Raw genomic sequence first — 18,034 nt, 5'->3', positions numbered from 1 at the left:
AGGTGTCCCCTCTGTTGGTTTCTTTGCTGTGGGGGGCTCTGATGTATATCTCCTTGTCTAGGTTGGCGTGCAGGTAAGCGGTCTGCACATCGAACTGGTGTACTTCCAGCCCTAGCAAGGATGCGATGACCAGGGCGCTCTTGACGCTCTCTGTTCTTACGGTGGGCGAATAGGTGTCTGTGTAATCCTCCGGAAACCTTTGAGCAAACCCCTGGGCAACTAATCTTGCCTTGTATAGGCTTTGGCCCCCCTCTAAGTTCTTGACTTTGAATATCCATCGGGTGCCTATTGTGTTCTTGCCCTCTGGGACTTTGGTGGGGGTGTACACCTCCAGCTTCCTCAGGCTGTCCAGTTCCTTGGCCATGGCTAACTCCCACTTTGCCCTCTCTCCCTGGGGTAGTCTTAGCACCTCTTCGTATGAGTTTGGCGTAACGTGGTTTGCATGCACGTGCATCACGTAATCATTTAACCTTTTTGGCAGCTGGTTTCTGGTCGATCTGACCGGCCTGGTTGCTGCCTGCTCAGTGTCATGCAGATATCTGGCTTCTCTTTGTGTCAGTGATTCGACACTTATCTTGGGATGATTCTCTTTCCATCCCTCAACCTTGATGCCTTGGAGGTCGGGCTTGGGCCTGCTCCCTTCCTGCTTACTCACTGTCTTGTTTTTGTTTTGGGTTTGCTCGATTGGGCTATCCTCCTGCTTGGTGGGTACCTCATTTAGGTGTAACCTGGACCAGTTGGCTTGCTCATGGAATGCCGCTGTTCTGGAGACCACAAACCTATTATTATTGTCCACAAACCTGAAGCCCTTGGTTCCTGGCTCGTACCCCATAAACCTGAGCCTTCTGGACAGCTTATCCCCTTTCTTGCGCAACTGCTTGGGTATGTGTACATCAGCCGTTACACCGAACACATGTAGGTGTGCTATCTGCGGCTTCTTGTTATACATGACCTCGTAGGGTGTTTTGTCTATCACACTGGACCATGTTCTATTTAATGTATAGTTGGAGTAGACCAGGGCTTCAGACCAGAAGTGTTGGCCAATTCCCGCGTCCTCTAGGGCGCACCTGACCATCGTTTGCAGCGTGGAGTTCCGTCGTTCTGCGACCCCGTTCTGAAAGGCGGAAAACGGGGACGACGTAAAGTGAATCACGCCTTTGGACCTGAGCCAATGTGAGAAGTCCTTAGATAGAAACTCAGACCCTCTGTCGGTCATGATCTGTTTGATCTGTTTGTTGTTTTGGATTTCTACTCTTTTATAGAATTCTTTGAATTTTTGGAAGGCCTCATCCTTTTTTCTTAAGGTGTAGACGAAGCCATATCGACTATGGTCATCCACTATGGTGAGGAAGTACCTTTTTTTATAAGTTATGGATGGCCTTAGGGGCCCTACCAGGTCCATGTGTACTAGGTCGAATATTTGGTTGGCGGCGCGTAATGACTTCTTGGGTCTGGGTTTTACTTTTAGTTTTGAACACTTGCACACCGAGCACTCGAGGTAGTTTTCACAGTTTTTTATTATGGCACCCTCGGTACAATTGGCCATTTTTTGTATCACAGGAAAACTGGCGTGTCCAAGCTTGCGATGCAGCAGGTGGGCACAGTTGTCGTGCATTGGTTTGCCTATTGAGGGTCTCCTTTGGGTGTATTTGTTGTGTTGTGTCTCTGGTGTCGTGTTGTCATTGTTATCTACCTCCCTCCAGTCTACCTGTTCACCCTCAGCCCTGCCTTGGTCAGTGTCTTCTGCATTCTCTGAGCTGGTGTTTATGCTGTGGGCGTAATCCTCACAGAAAGTTATGTATGGTAACCCTTGGTCAATGGTTACTCTCCCTATATCCTTCCCGTCCTTGCTAACCTTCACGTTGCCTTTTGAGAATATCATCTCAATCCCTGATTCCCTGCTAAGTTTTACTGCAGCCAGGATGTTGTGGGGTATCTCCGGGACTAGTAGTACCCCCTCTATTTTCCCTACGCCTGGTAATGTAATTGCCCCTTTGCCTGTTACTCTAACTTGGTTTTGGTCTGCAACTTTGATAGAAAAATCCTCTCTCTTGAATGATGAGAGTAGTTCCTGATTGTATGTGGTGTGGTTGGAGGCTCCCGAGTCCAGGAGCCAAGAGCTGGTGTCTTTGTTTTGGTGTGTGGTGTGTGTGTGCTCCCCTATCCCATATAGGGACCCTGTCCTGCTGTCGCGTGAGCTGTCCCTGTTTCCCTTCCTATCCCTGGGGATGGGTGAGTCTCTACGCCTATACCTATCTTCGGATGTGTGCCTTTCTGTTTGTCTGTACCTATGCTCTGGCCTGCCTCTCTCCCTATAGTTCTTGGGGCAGTCCCTTTTGATGTGTCCCCTCGACCCGCAGATGTAGCACTCGGGCGTGTTGTGTTGTTTCTCTTGGAAGACTACTCTCTTCTCACTCTTGTGTTCTCTGGGAGGGCCGGGGCGGCCCCTCCTCAGATTATCTTCTGCGATGAGCCTGTTGGATAGCCTCTCCACAGACAGCATCCCTAGGCTGACGGTGTCTAAGTGTGTCAGGAAGCTATTCCATGAGTGATCTAAAGAGTTGATTATCACACTCTTCATGATTTGGTCAGAAATAACTTCTCCCCTAAGATGTAGCTCTGCTCTGGTACCGCTTAAGGACACTAGGTGCTCACTCATGGGTGTCCCTGGCTTAAGTCTGGCGGAAAAGAATTCCTTGGAAATTTGTGTGGTGGTGGACACACTCTCACTATAAAACAACCCAAACATTTTCCCTATGATTTCGGATACTGTGAGGTTGTGGCCAATACAGTGGTAAATGGTGGGGGAAATACTGGCAATTAAAAGGTAGAATGCCTTATGGTGCATGCAATCTAGCTCTAAAGTCCATGGTCTCTCAGGGGGGTCATTAATAAAATGAGACATGTTTTCTTTCAGAAATACCACCTGGAGCTGCTGTGACCACTCTAGGATATTGCCCCCATCCATCCTCAACTTGGGAAAGTCAACAGGTAAGTTCCCAGCACTAGTAGTAAAATTACTTACTGCTGGCTGCTGTCCATGGTTCCTTATGTCTCTATAGCAGCAATAGGGCATAGGAACGCTTGCCGGTAATTTAAAAGTCCCGCTTTGTAATTTTTTTCTTTTTTCTTCTTCTAGGCGGAAGAGCGCATGCGCGAAGTCCATTTCAGCTCCGCCGTCGCCGAGGAAGGACCTGTTCATCGCGGCTCCGCTGTGGAGGCCTCTGCCGGTCGGGTAGGCCTCGGCTTCGTACTTGGGGGTCCAGATGTGCTCCTGGGGGCGTCGTCCAGCGGCTGCTTCTCCCGAGTGAAGATCCTGGCGGCGTTGGGGCTCCGGTGACGGCTGTAAGTAGCTGCCCCAATCCATGCGGTCCGGGGTGCGCGGCCTGGGCGATCGGAGGCGCGGTGTCCCTGGGGTGCGAAGATGGGCTGGCGAATCGCCGCGGGCGTCGGTGGCTCTTGGGTGGGCGCTCCGCTGTCCCTCTCCTCGTCTTCCCTTCTGCTTCGGCCTCTCCGGCTTCTCTTTGGTAATTTTGAGGCCTGGGCCGAAGGCGGCGGCAAGGGTCTTCATGGCCCTATCGACTTGCCGCTCGCTGGGGGTGTACCAGGGGTCGGAGTCAGATTCGGTTCCCTCTCCCTGGTCACTTTCATCATTGTTTATGGCCCGGCATTTTTCGCGCGCCGGCCATTTTGAATTCTGATCGCTGATTGGTTGGGGGTCGGCCATCTTGTCTGACCATGTGGACAAAGATGGCCGCCGTTTCAAATTTAGAGCGGGGCTTTGGGGCTCGGTGGCCGTTGGAAGTGCCCTTTTGGGCGATCCACTCACCGAGTCCAGCTCCTCAAGTTCAGAGTCCGAGCCCTCTTCGCTCCTTGCCACTTCGCGGTCGATTATGAAGCTCCGCAGGTCGGCAAGGAGGTTCTTGTCACCGGCTCGCTCTTTCAGCAGCTGCAGGACGTCGAGTCGCAGCTTCTCTTCCTCTTGGTCGTGGTGGTGGGCCCTTTTTCCTTTTTCGATCTCCCCCCTTTCTTCCGTCGCTGTGGCTTTGGGGGTGGCTGAGGTTCCTGCCTTCCCTGGCGAGTCCGATGGGTTGCTCTCCCGTTGCTTCGGAGGTGTCGCCATTCTGCAGGTAGGTATGGGTCCTTGTTTTGTGGCTTGGGATCTTTGGGCCTTACCAACCATCCTCTGCTACCATTTTGTTACAAGGAATGGTGGATCAGGCCCAATAAAGAGACTTGAGTCATCTGGTAAAATATAACTCTTTTATTTGCAGGTTCATCACATCATCACTTGAATGCATCAGGAACTGGGGTGAGGAGAGGTGTGCCCACCTTTTATACCTGTGGGCGGGGATTCAGGTAAGGAGGGGCCTATGGGAGGAGCTGACCAGGTGGGAGTCTGGGTTAACCCCTGCACTGCTGCACTATAGCTGATCCCTGGCACGGGCAGAGCATTTATACCTGACAAGAAAGGATGGAAGGCTGAGTCAACCTTGAGCCTGGTGAGATTTGAACTTGCAGTAATTGCAGGCAGCAGATGTAAGTGGATGTTAATTAGTCTGCTGAACCACCAGAGCTCCAGAGTTTTAAGCTGTGAAATCCATCTTTCAGATTTGAAGGGAGATTGGGCGCGAATGATTTTGCCGCAGGAGTTCTGAGAAAAATATTAAATCACTTCTGGCAAATTACCAAAAGTTTTCTTTGATTTGGCAGAGAAAATTGCATTTGATACCTACTTTCCTGAAGAACAGTTTTTTTTTTTTAATGAATAAACAGGATTTAAATCTCAAAGTACTTGGCTACTCAGCTTTTTAAAGTAGATTTACTTCCCAAGGTATTTTTGGATCATAATCCTGTGAGGTTGTCTTATAAAAGGAAACCGTATTCTTTTAGACGGACAGTTAAAGCAATCAACCCATGGAACAGAAGCTGCCTTCGGAAGTTGTGGGAGCTTCATCCCTGGAAGCTTTCAAGAAGAGACTGGATTGCCATCTGTCAGAAATGGTGTAGGTTCTCCTGCTTGGGCAGGAGGTTGGACTAGATGACCTCCCAGGTCCCTTCCAACTCTATTAATCTGTTGGATCGGGAGTCTCCAAACTTGGCAACCTTAAGACTTGTCCATGCTAGCTGGGGAATTCTGGGAGTTGAAGTCCCCAAGTCTTAAAGTTGCCAAGTTTGAAGACTGCTGTTTTACATGGAGACTTTGGGAAATGTTGCCACAAAAAGAAGCAACAGCAGAGGATTTTAAAAGGCAATGAAAAGATTTTATAGATGGCATTTAGATCCTAAAAAATTATCATGAATGTACTCAAATTTGCAAGCTAAATGTTGGAGATGTGAATGTGATGATGCAACTTATTATCATATATGGTGGACTTGTAAGAAAATCAAGGCATTTTGGATAAAAATTTGGTGGGTGATGCAGAACATTCTGAAAAAAAGGTTGAAATTTACTCCTTGATTGTTTTTACTGGGTATAACGATGGATTGTACAGTATTAGAGACTAAATTGATTTTGAACTTAATATCAGCAGCAAGGCTGTTGGTAGCGCAATTCTGGAAGAAGGACTTTTTGCCTACTGTTGAAGAGTGGATACTGAAGGTAACGAACTTAGCAGAAATGGCGAAAATCTCAGCGTATTTGAAGGACTATACACAAGAAAGATACGTATCGGAATGGAGAAGATGGATTGATTATATTCAAAATAAGTATCAGACAAGAAAATATCAAATAGCTTATGAATGAACGTTAAGTATTAGAAGTATTATGTTATCTATAGTGGAGTTAAGGTTTCAGGGGGGGATTTAGTAGTCTGAGGATAGATAGGTTAATTAAGCTTATGATTGTTAATTGAAATACCCTGTATTTTGCTCTGGGAAGTCTGGGGGGGGGAGGGGAGGGAAAGGGTGGGGGGAATATTGGGGGGGGGATTCTTTTTTTTGTAAAACTTTTCAATAAAAAAAAGGCAATGAAAAGATTTTTTGGGGGGACATTATTTAGGTAAGGCACTGAGTTAAGACTAGTTTGGGAAACAAGTAAAGTCTTAAAAGTAAACCCAGAATGTTATAGGGTCGTCTGAGCAGAGGGCTGGACTAGAAGATCCCCAGAGTCCCTTCCAATAAAAAAGAATTATTCTATGTGCTTTATTAGAGGTTAATTTTATATGACATACTAGTGAACTCTAAAAAGACTTATGAATGCTGGGCTTAAAGTGATCTTTGGCTCTTGGGTTGAGCATGTTGTGAGAATGCAGCCTACAACCCCCATTGAACAAATGTCTCAATTTTTCTGCTACCGTAAATAAAAAAGGCACGCTTTAAGTATTGTGCGTTGCAGAATCCACGCTAGTTCCTGGGTTTTCCATCTGCACCCCAACAACGGACCCCCATTCTCCTTTCTGGCAAATTTTGGACTTACCTGATGGATCTGGAGCGTTTCTTTGATGTTTCTTTGATAAATGCCCTGAGCACAGGTTGGTCTTACCTGGATGGGGAAGATCGCTTCGGCTGAAGAAACAGGAAGCTCAAATCAGCCTGGTCTTCTTGCACGAATTTATTAAGCAGCTGGATTTTGAAATTCAACCTCCCATCAGGAAAAGGAAGGGAAAAGCAGGAAATCCTGAAATGAAGAGGGGCTGTTTGCAACAGAGTTGGGTTGGCCAATACAGAAGTCAACAAATAGGATAAACTTGGTGCCCTCTGAGCTTGGTGGTTTCCATGCAGATGTTGTATTACCTGATTATAACAGAATAACAGAGTTGGAAGGGACCTTGGAGGCCTTCTAGTCCAACCCCCCACCCAAGCAGGAGACCCTACACCATTTGTGACAGAGGACAGTCCAGTCTCTTCTTGAAAGCCTCCAGTGATGAACCTCAATCACAACTTCTGAAGGCAACTTCTGTTCCACTGGTAGATTGTTCTCACTGTCAGGAAATTCCTCTTTTCCAGGTTAAATCTCTCCTTGGTCAGTTTCCATCCATTCTTCCTTGTCTGGCCTTCGGGTGCTTTGGAGAATAGCTTGACCCTCTTCCTCCTCTCTGCGGCAGCCCCTCAAATATTGTAAGACTGCTATCCTGTCTCCCCTGGTCCTTCTCTTCCCTAGATTAGCCAGGCCCAGTTCCTGCAACTGTTCATCGTATGTTTTAGCCTCCAGTCACCTCATCATCCTGGTTGCTCTTCTCCACACTTTTTCTAGAGTCTCAATCTCTTTTTTATAGTGTGGTGACCAAAACTGGATGCAGGATTCTAGGTGTGGCCTTACTAAGGCTTTATAGAGTGGTATCAGTACCTCCTTTGATCTTGATTGTATCCCTCTGTTAATGCAGTTTAGGATTGCATTAGCTTTTTTGGCTGCCACTGCACAGGGCTGGCTCAATTACTGCTCTTAAGCCTGGTTTCCCGCAGTCTGTATGTGTACTTTTCGTTTTTCTTGCCTAAGTGTAACACTTTGCTTTTCTCTCCATTGAATTTCATTTTGTTAGATAGGGCCCAGGGTTCAAGATCCATCAGGATCTTGAGCCCATCATCTAGGCGTGTTGGCTGTTCCTGCCAGTTTAGCATCATCCGCAAATTTGGTGAGTTCCCCTTCTATTCCCTCATCTAAGTTGTTTATGAAGATATTAAAGAGTACTAGGCCTAAGATGGAATCTTGTGGTACCCAACTACTTACTTCCCTCTATGTAGACCAGCTACAAATCCATCTGGTGGTGAAGCTATCTATCCCACTTTTTTCTAGCTTACCAAGAAGTAGATTGTGATCTACTTAGTCGAATGCCTTTGCTGAAGTCTAAGTATATTATGTCCACAGTATTTTGCTGAACTACTAATTTAGTCACTATGTCAAAGAATGAAATAAGATTGCTTTAGTGTGATCTGTTTTTAACAAACCCATGCTGACTGCTAGTTATTACTTTACTTGTTTCTAGATATTAGCAGATCTGTTTTTTAATTATTTTCCCAGTAACTTCCCGGCTATTGATGTTAGGCTGATTGGTCTGTAGTTTCCTGGTTTTTTTTCTTCTTTTTTGAAGATGGGAACCACATCAGCTCTTTTTCAGTCCTCTGGTAGTTCCCTGGTGCTCCAGGATTTTTGGAAGATGTGGTGCAGTGATTGTGAGATAGCATCTGCCAGCTCCTTCAAAACTCTGGGATGTAATCCTTCAGGTCCTGGTGATTTATAGTCATCCAGATCAGACAGGTGTTCTCTTACTATTTTTTTTTTTGCTTATTTTAACTTTTGTTTCTAGTCTGTCTTTTATAGTTATGTTTTTGATGAAGTTGTTAGTTGCAAAGTCGTGTCCAATCCATTGCGACCCCATGGACAACATTTCTCCAGGCCTTCCTGTCCTCTACCATCCCCCGGAGTCCATTTAAGCTCATGCCGACTGCTTCAGTGACTCCATCCAGCCACCTCCTTCTCTGCCGTCCCCTTCTTCATTTGCCCTCAAATCTTTCCCAGCATTGCTCTTCTCCAGGGAGTCCTTCCTTCTCATTAGGTGGCCAAAGGATTTGAGTTTCCTCTTCAGGATCTGGCCTTCTAAAGAGCAGTCAGGGTTGATCTCCTCTAGGACTGACCGGTTGGATCGCCTTGTGGTCCAAGGGACTCGCAGGAGTCTTCTCCAGCACCAGAGTTCAAAGGCCTCCATTCTTTGGTGTTCAACCTTTCATATGGTCCAACTTTCACAGCCATACATTGCAACTGGGAAAACCATGGCCTTGACTATATTCACTGTTGTTGGCAGGGTGATATCTCTGCTTTTTAGTATCCTGTCTAGCTTTGCCATGGCTTTCCTCCCCAGGAGCAAGCGTCTTTTAATTTCTTGGCTGTAGTTCCCATTTATAGAGTTCAAAGACTACTCCATTTCTTTTGAGGGATTCTTGCCCGTAGTAATATACCTGATGGTCATCTGAATTAAATTCACCCATTCCTGTCCACTTTAGTTCGCTGGTTCCTAAGATGTCGATGTTCAGTCTTGTCATCTCTAGTTTGACCACGTCCAGTTTGCCTTGATTCATGGATCTTACATTCCAGGTTCCTATGGAGAGTAGATCTTTACAGCATCGGACTTTCCTTTCACCACCAGATGCATCCACAGCTGAGCGTCCTTTCGGCTTTGACCCAGTCGCTTCACTCTTTCTGGCGCTACTACTCTTAGCCCTCTGCTCTTCCCCAGTAGCATATTGGACACCTTCTGATCTGAGGAGCTTATCTTCTGGCATCATATCTTTTTTTCCTTTTGGTACTGTCCATGGGGCTTTCGTGGCAAAGATATTGGAGTGGGTTGCCATTCCTTCTCCAGAAGATCACATTTTGCCCTGAGCTCTCTGCCATGATCTGTCCGTCTTGGGTGGCCCTGCACGGCCACCATAGCTCTTAGCTTCATTGCGCTGCACAAGCCCTTTCACCATGCGAAGGCAATGATCCATGAAGGGGTTGTTGGTAGGTTGGGCTATAGTTTCTTTTTGCGTGAAGACCGATGCAAAGAACGAGTTAAGCATCTCTGCTTTCTCTCTGCTGCCTGTAGCTTCCTTGCCGTCTTCTCTCTTTAGTGGACCGACTGTTCCCTTGATTTCTTTATTTATATGTTATATATAAATGGGATGGCAGGTAATCGGGTGTATTTCAGGAAGAAGGAGAAGAAAGGCAGTGACAAAAGCTTGAAGGCCTTTGGAGGAGATTCTGCAAAAGTTATTTATATGTTGGAAGAAACTTTTTTATTATTATTATCTTTGACTTTTGTTGCAAGTCTTTGTTCATTCTGAGTTTTTTGTTTTCCTGACTTCGTCTCTGCAGATTCTGGCTATCTGTGTGTCCTTCTTTTCCATTTTTTGTAGTTGTCGTTTTTGTCCTTCAGTTCAGTTTTCTTTTTGTCTTTCAGTTTAGGTAACATCTTCAGTGCTAGAAGGAGGGGGTTGCAGGGAGGGGGAAGAGGAGGAGGAGGACTGTAGGCTCCTGGTGCTCTCTGAGCTTGGTTCTTGCAGACACTTCCTGACCTATCTAGGTAACATCATCTGTGCTAGAAGGGAGTGAGGTTTGTTCTCTGTTGATATTTTAGTGACTTGCTGTGTTGCTGTTGGTGGGAGGGTTGTTTTTTCTTGGTACTTCCTTGATTAGGCTGCTGTTTATTGTTTGGCTGTTTGTCTGGTGTTAATCCCTGCTTATCTGGGTGTTGATTGCTAGGGAGGAGGTGTTTCAGTCTTTTTGTTTTCATTGTCTCTTTTCTTTCTTTACTACATTTACATGCTACCCATCTCTTTTTTTTCCAAAGCGACTCTGGCTGCCTTGCAATCCAGTAAAATCATAAATATAGAAACATTAACAGGACTCAGATAAAAAAAAAAGCCTATACACTAAGAGTACGAACAACTGATTCCTGAAATAGGTTTTCTCCAGGCACATGAATGAATTCAAAGAAAAAGGAATCCTTTTCTATTTAGCTAACATAATACCATCAGGACCAAAAACCTACTATACAATTTCCCCCCCATCGGGCTCTGGAATAGAACCTTCAATGAGATGTATATTTTGAAGGGTGTGGAAATATTGTTTATCTCTACGTGCCCCTTGATGGCTGATTTATTGGAGGCTTCTCCAGCATTTTTGGACTTATTTTATCTACCATAGGAGGCTCACAGTTTTCCAATAGGATCACTTTTGGGAGAAAAATGGCATTTTCTCTTTGCCATTCCTTGGAATTGGTGCTGTTCCTTCAGAGCCTGTCCCCATTGACTGATGGTGGGGGAGACGCCAGGCTGGCCCAGTCACAGCAAAGAAGATGGAAGCAGATTGGTCTTTCTCTCATATAAAGAATATCAGAGTTGGAAGGGACCTTGGAGGTCTTCTAGTCCAACCCCCTGCTCAAAGAGGAGAGACTCTATCAGTGGTGGCTAATCTTTTTCTCTTCGGGTGCCAAAATGCGCCAGGGGTGGGATTCAAAAATTTTAGCAACCTGCACTATGGCGGCGGTGGGGGGGTGTTTTTGCCCTCCCCAGATTCCGGAGGCTTTCCCTGAGCCTCTGGGAGGGCGAAAACAGCCTCCCCTGGGCTTTGAAGGCCTGCTGGAGGCCGGAAATGGGCCCATTTCTGGACTTCCGGGAGGCCTATTTTTTGCCCTCCCCAGGCTCTAGAGGCTTTTCCTGAGCCTCTGGAAGGGTGAAAACAGCCTCCCCCAGGGCTCTGCAGGCTCTCCGAAGGCCGGAAACAGGGCCATTTCTGCACTTCCGGAATTCGCGCGCCACTCCACCCGCGCTCTCCCCTGCCCCCTGTGCATCTGGAAAATCAATCCGCTGGTGGGAGGCACGTGTGTGTATGCGCAGTGGACATAAACTGGGTGATGGCTCGTGTGCCTGCAGAGAAGGCCCTGCATGCCAGCTGTGTAGGTTCGCCATCACGGGACTATATCATTCCGGACAAATGGCTGTCCATGCATCGAAGTGATGCAACCATCATATTAGCCAAGGGTCCCTTCGCAGCTGAGAGATTCTGTTTTTTAACCTTTTAGATTTTTAGATTAACAGAGTTGGCCTTGTAGGTCATCCAGTCCAACCCCCATCCCCCCCAAGCAGGAGACCCAACACCATTTCTGACAGGTGGCAGTCCAGTCTCTTCTTGAAAGCCTCCAGGGATGAACCTCAATCACCCTTCCAGATGTTGATCCTGAAGGAAAATGCTACATCGCAGAGACACCATTGGGGGCAGGCGGAGTAGAGCAGAGAAAGGAATTACAGGGAGTCCTTGAGTTACAGCCACAATTGAGCCCAAAATTTCTGTGGTTAAGTGAGACATGTGTTAAGTGAGTTTTTCCCCATTTTACAACTTTTCTTGCTACAGTTGTTAAGTGAATCACTGCAGCTGTTAATTTAGTAAGATAGTTGTTAAGTGAATCTGTGACCCTGGGATACTGCAACCGCCATAAATATGAGCCAGTTGCCAAGTGTGAAAAAAGGTCATAAGTCACTTTTTTCTGTGACTGGTCACTAAATGAATTGTTGTAAGTCAAGGACTACTTGTATTTTTAGTTTACTTACTGAATGCTGACCTAATTGTGCTTTCTCCCAAAGCAATATGCAAAAGGGCAATCATTAAAAATAAAAATCTTTCTTCCCCAAATGTTTCTAGGCAGCTTGTCCCTATAAATATCAATATCAATATTTATAATTATAAATATTATGGAGGCCACCTTATATGGGACACGCTTGTGAAATAATGTACAAACCGCAGCCTACTCAACTGTTTGCAATCTCCGGATTTCTTGGGAAAATTACAAACAGAAATGGCCAGTCACACATTGCACAAAGATATTTCATAAGCATGACTGGCTGGGGGATTCTGGAAGTTGAAGTCCACCCACCTTAAAATCAACAAGGTTGAGAAACGGACAACGGTGGACAACAAAGTAAAGCACCTGAGGGAAGTACTCCATTTGGGAGGAATGGATCAGATTTTGGGAGGGTTCCTCCTGATTTACTCTCTTAAGCAAACAACCCTGGTTTGGAAGAACATTGGAGAAGATAAACATGTAGCTTCTTTTCTAGAACTTCATGGAGTCCACCTTGGACGGGAAGCTCCTTGGAAACCTCTTAAGAATGGCCCTGGTTCTCCAAGACTTTTGATATGGATGTCCCAGGCTCACTTGTGCCCTTATGGCTCATAAACACCTTGACCAGAAGCCTGTGGGCATCAGTTGCCACATCCTCCACAAAAGTTTTCAACATGCTGTAGACCACAGCGAACGACAACCCAACCGAGGCCATGGGCACCAGCTGCTTTGGTAGATTGGGCGCTCTGCTGGCTGCTTGGATGAGCAGTTCCACCACAAGTCCTTTGGTGACTGCAGCAGCCAGTGGAGATCTGACCAGGGCTTTCAACTGCTCAACGGGCTGGACTACATGTTCAGCGGTCCTCCTTAAGGACTCCTCTTCCAAGCCAAAGCTGATGCAGTAACCTCGCATGGTTCCGACCAGCAGGTCCACATTACACACCACTGAAATATCTGGGATAGCTTCAGTCTGGATCCCACAGGCCACCACGGCCACCAACCACAAGTGATCCAGCATCATGTCCTTCTTCTTCTCCAAGATGCGATGGGAGCTGTTGGGAGTGGCAAGGAGGAACGAATGGCTCTTCAGTAGATCCAGGTTTTTCTCCAGAGTCTCTTCCAGAAGATAGAAGTCATACTTGCTGAGTAAAGTGCTGGAAATAAGGAAGATCTTGGGAGATCTCACTTTCTCGGCTTGAAGATCTTGAAGGCAATCTTCCCGGATCTTCTGCAAGGTGACCATCTCATTGAAGCTAGATGGGTTGCTCTGACGGACCAATTCCAGATCTGCCTCCACTTTGGAGCGGACAAAATAGTATCCTTTGCCAGCTTTCTTGATATAATGAGCCAGCTTAGCATGGAAGGACCTGAAGTGCTGAGAAGCAATGATTAAGAAGAAGTCATAGGAGGCCACATCCATCTTCTCCACATAACGTTTGGCACTGAAGCCTGGATTCCCAATCTCTGGCAGATCCCAGAGGATTACTTTAGGGTACTTGGGGTGTGGATAAGCCACAGGAGTTTTATGGGCCTCCGTCTTTCCAGTAGGAGCTGCCCCTTCGTCTTCCTCACAGAGCTCTCGAAAGGTATTGATGAAGGTCGCCCTGTCTTCTCCCGATTCTCCAATGATGGCCACATTTAAGCTGATGTTCTCCAGGGAGGAAAAAGCATCCTGTAGGCGTTTGGTCAGCTGGTCAAAACTCCCCATCGTCAAGGCAGCCTTGAGGTCCTGGATCTGTTTTTCGGTTAGAGCAATTTTGTCATTCTCCACTTTCTGTGCCATGAGGGTCAACGCTGAACTTTGCTGGACAACCCAGTGAGGAAGATCTGAAGAACCAAGCAAAGAACATCGTGTTAGTAGACGTTGTGTGATAAAACAGAGTCCTGTGTGTAGGTTTTCACCATGCAGGGGTTGACAAAATGTGATCTTGCAGCTGGAATCCCTCGTCCTTCAATCCTGCCACAGAGCAAAGGTTGATAAGGTTCCATTGCTAAAACCTGGTCGTAATTTTAAACAATCACGTGAGGTTTCAGTAATATCACCTCAAAATCTTGTAAGACTCTCACTCAAAATTCAATGACCCATTGATCTGATTGGCTGGGGAATCTTATGAGGATTTGTATTTCTTCCTAAAATCAGGCAGGAATATGTGGATATTGCTATATCCTATCTATTTCAACTCTGCAGAAAAAAGTGATAGATAGATGATTGAGTGATAGATGAGATAGATAGATGATAGATAGATAGATAGATAGATAGATAGATAGATCAGATGGATGGATGGATGGATGGATGGATGGATTGATATAGAAAGAGATAGAGATAAATTAGATAGATAGATAGATAGATAGATAGATAGATAGATAGATAGATAGACAGATAGATACAGACTAGAATAGAATAGAATGGAATGGAATGGAATGGAATAGAATAATATAATTGGACTGATATGAATGAAGGTAGTCCTTGACTTACAACAGTTTGCTTAGTGACCTTCCAAAGTTATAACAGCACTGAATTACAACGACATAACAATGTATTAATATTGAAATGTAATTAATATTAAAATTTAACTAATATTAAAATGTAACTACAGCATTGGGCAGGACGAGAAACAACGGATGGAAACTAATCCAAGTGAAAAGCAGCCTGGAATTAAGGAGAAACTTCCTGACATTGAGGACAATTAACCAGTGGAACAGCTTGCCACCGGACGTTGTGGGTGCTTCATCATTGGAAGCTTTTAAGAAGAGACTGGACCTGTCTGGAATGGTATAAGGTCCCCATACTTGTCAAGTCCTACGAAGTCCCACGTATTTCCTAACAATTCCCCTTGATCGAAGGCAATCTTGACTTGGCTTCTAAGCAGCTGCTGTAGATACGGAGCGCCAGCTGGCCCAGCTGAGCCTCCCAGTGTGAGGTCAGCAATGGAACCATAAGCAGAAGAAAAAAAAAAGAGAGAAGAAGTCAGCTGAAGGAATGGAAAAGATTTGCATATTTTATAACCAAGAAGCACCTGGAAGGCAAACAAAAGCCACTTCTTTACAGGTGTGCTCCGAGAGATGAGGCGAGATAATATTATGTATCGCTTGCACGTTATAGCCCCATAAAACCATAATTTTGAAAAAAAGAACAGAGAATGTTTCTCATGAAGATGCCCAATGTAAATTAATTAATTAATTAATTAATTAAGAAAGAAAGAAAGAAAGAATCAAGTAAGACCCAAAAGGACAATCATTTATCTGAAAAGGTATAGGGCCGTGATGGCGAACCTATTTATTTTATTTATTTATTTTATTATTCATATTTCTATGCTGCCCACTCTCCGAGGACTCTGGGCGGCTTACACCAAAGACAGTATACTAAATAGCATATTGCCCCCAACAATCCGGGTCCTCATTTTACCCACCTCGGAAGGATGGAAGGCTGAGTCAACCTTGAGCCTGGTGAGATTTGATCCACTGATCTGCTGAACTAGCAGTCAGCTGAAGTAGCTGCAGTACTGCACTCTAACCACTGCGCCACCTCAGCTCCTCTCTGTGTCCATGTGTGCTGTCACCAGCTGGTCTTTGCGGGTGCTGGAGTGCCAGAAAATGGCCAGAAAACAACCAAAAACCAGACCATTTTTTGGGGCCGTTTTTGGGCCATTTCCAGGTTGTTTTCCGGCCGTTTTCCGGACTGTTTTCCAGGACATTTTCCAGGGCCATTTTTGGGCCATTTCTGGTCTGGAAAATAGCCCAGAAAACAGCCCAAAAACAGTCTGGAAAACAGTTTGAAAAATGGCTTGAAAACGCCCCCCCCAAATTGCCTGAAAACGGCCCCCAAAATAGCTAAAAAACAGGCATGCGCCCGCCCACCAACTGGACTTCGGGTTTCCGGTGCTCCGGTGAATGTACATGCACACACATGCACCGGCATGTTCCTGTTTGGGCATGTTTGGACAAGATGACCTCCAAGGTCCCTTCCAACTCTGTGAAGACACATTCAGGAGCAAACTACCATTCTTATGCTCTATACCATTTTTGGAAAAAAAAAAGAATGCAATGCAATGACCTTTAGTGCGAAGGGGAAGTGTGAGTTTCTTTGCACAATTGTCTGCAATCTGCGTGGGCTCCCTGCCCTTCATTCCACACCCATCCTCTGCTTGAGAAACTGCCAAACCACAGATCAATCTGGTTTACACAACTGCTCAGGACGGCCGCAAGAAACCCAAAAGGCAAAGGGTTATCTTGCAGACACATCCTTGGAGAGCCTCAGTGCCTAGAAAGATTTCCCCCCTCCTCCTGTGATCCGTGACAATGGACTACAACAAAAACAAATTTCCAATGAATAGAACAGAACAGAACAGAACAGAACAGAACAGAACAGAACAGAACAGAACAGAACAGAATAGAATAGAATAATATGAGGAGAGGAGAGGAGAATAAAGAGAAGAGAAGAATGGAATGGAATGGAATTCTTTATTGGCCAAGTGTGATTGGACACACAAGGAATTTGTTTTGGTGCATGCACTCTTGGAGTACATAAAAGAAAAGATACATTCGTCAAGGATCATAAGGTACAACACTTTTTTTAAAAAAAAAGTATTTTATTTTTTAAACAAACGAACATTTAATACATCAGTTTTCTCTTCCCTGTGACATCTCGGTGTTTTCTTCCAAAAATCTTTCTTCTTCTATATAGTTGTCGTTTCTTCTCTCTTGATCCTTCTCCCGTCCACAATATCATTTCATCACTAACACAATATTCTACTCATCACATATTTATGCATACTTATATAATTAATCATTTATATCTCTTTTCCAACCAATAATAAAAATCATTCCATATTTTAAAATATTCTGAGTCTTCTCTATCTTTAATCATCAAGGTTAATCTATTCATTTCAGCACAGTCTAAGATTTTTTTTATTACTTCTTCTTCCAAAGGTATTTTCTCCGCTTTCCAATTTTGTGCATAAACAATCCTTGCAGCTGTTATTACATGTATTATCAAATATTTTCCTTGCTAATAATTTCAGTAGGATACCCAATAGGAACAGCTCTGGTTTAAATTCAATACGTTTGTTTATCATTTCCTCCAACCAAGTCTTAAATTTAATCCAATAGTTTTTAGCTTCCGGATATGTCCACCACATATGATAATATGATCCTGGTAGTTGATGACACTTCCAACATTTAGCTGATTTTTCTTTAAACATTTTTGCTAATTTCTCAGGGGGCATATGCCATCTATAAAACATTTTATATTGATTTTCCTTATATGCAGTGGACACCCTTAATTTATAATTCCTTTCCCATAGTTGTTGCCATTTTTCCAAATCAATTGAATATCCAAAGTTTCTTCCCCAAGCTATCATTGTTTCTTTTACTTGCTCCTCCTCTAATTCAATACTAAGCAAAAAATTATATTTTTTTTATTAAATTATCATCTGTTCCCATGAGTATCCCATCCAACTCAGCCTTTTCCATATAAAAACCATATAGTTTAGCATCTTTCTCATATCTTGTTTGTATCTGCATATACATATACCAGTCTGTCTCAATCCCCTGTCCTTCTAGTTTAATTTAATTTAATTTAAAATCCGGCTTAGGGCCGGGGTACTTACGAGACCGCCTACTGCCACCAATAGCCTCCCACCGGCCAGTACGCTCGCACAGAGTGGGCCTCCTCAGGGTGCCGTCCGCCAGACAATGTCGGCTGGCGACCCCCAGGGGGAGAGCCTTCTCTGTGACGGCGCCCACCCTCTGGAATAACCTTCCCCCGGAGTTACGTATAATAACAGACCTCCGGATTTTTCGGCGGGCCCTGAAAACTTATTTATTTCAACTAGCTGGGCTGGCTTGAGCTAAATTTTAAATTGGTTTTAAATTGGGTTGTTTTAATTTACGGCCAGAATATCTAATTATTTTAATACTGTTTTTTAAATTTTGTATGCTTTGTTTTTACTTAGGCTGTGCACCGCCCTGAGTCCTATTTGGAGAAGGGCGGTATA

At 44.9% G+C, this 18,034-nt stretch overlaps 1 protein-coding gene across 1 annotated transcript; it reads right to left on the bottom strand.

Moving 5' to 3' along the window:
- Positions 1-12,579: 12,579 nt before the first annotated feature.
- LOC139322086 (interferon-inducible GTPase 5-like) lies at positions 12,580-13,821 on the bottom strand. Its single transcript, XM_070951067.1, has one exon. The coding sequence runs from the start codon at positions 13,819-13,821 to the stop codon at positions 12,580-12,582; it is 1,242 nt and encodes a 413-aa protein (XP_070807168.1).
- Between the last annotated feature and the right edge of the window lie 4,213 nt (positions 13,822-18,034).

This window comes from Pituophis catenifer, unplaced genomic scaffold (genome assembly GCF_029215685.1).
Source record: "Pituophis catenifer annectens isolate HBS135680 unplaced genomic scaffold, rPitCat1.0.hap2 SCAF_10, whole genome shotgun sequence".
Taxonomy (NCBI): Eukaryota; Metazoa; Chordata; class Lepidosauria; order Squamata; family Colubridae; genus Pituophis; species Pituophis catenifer.
Note: the sequence above shows the minus strand (reverse complement) of the source record. Positions and strands in the feature narration are given on the sequence as shown.

Coding starts and splice junctions, on each gene's coding strand:
- LOC139322086 (XM_070951067.1), bottom strand. CDS start 13,821: ATGGCACAGAAAGTGGAGAATGACAAAATTGCTCTAACCGAAAAACAG.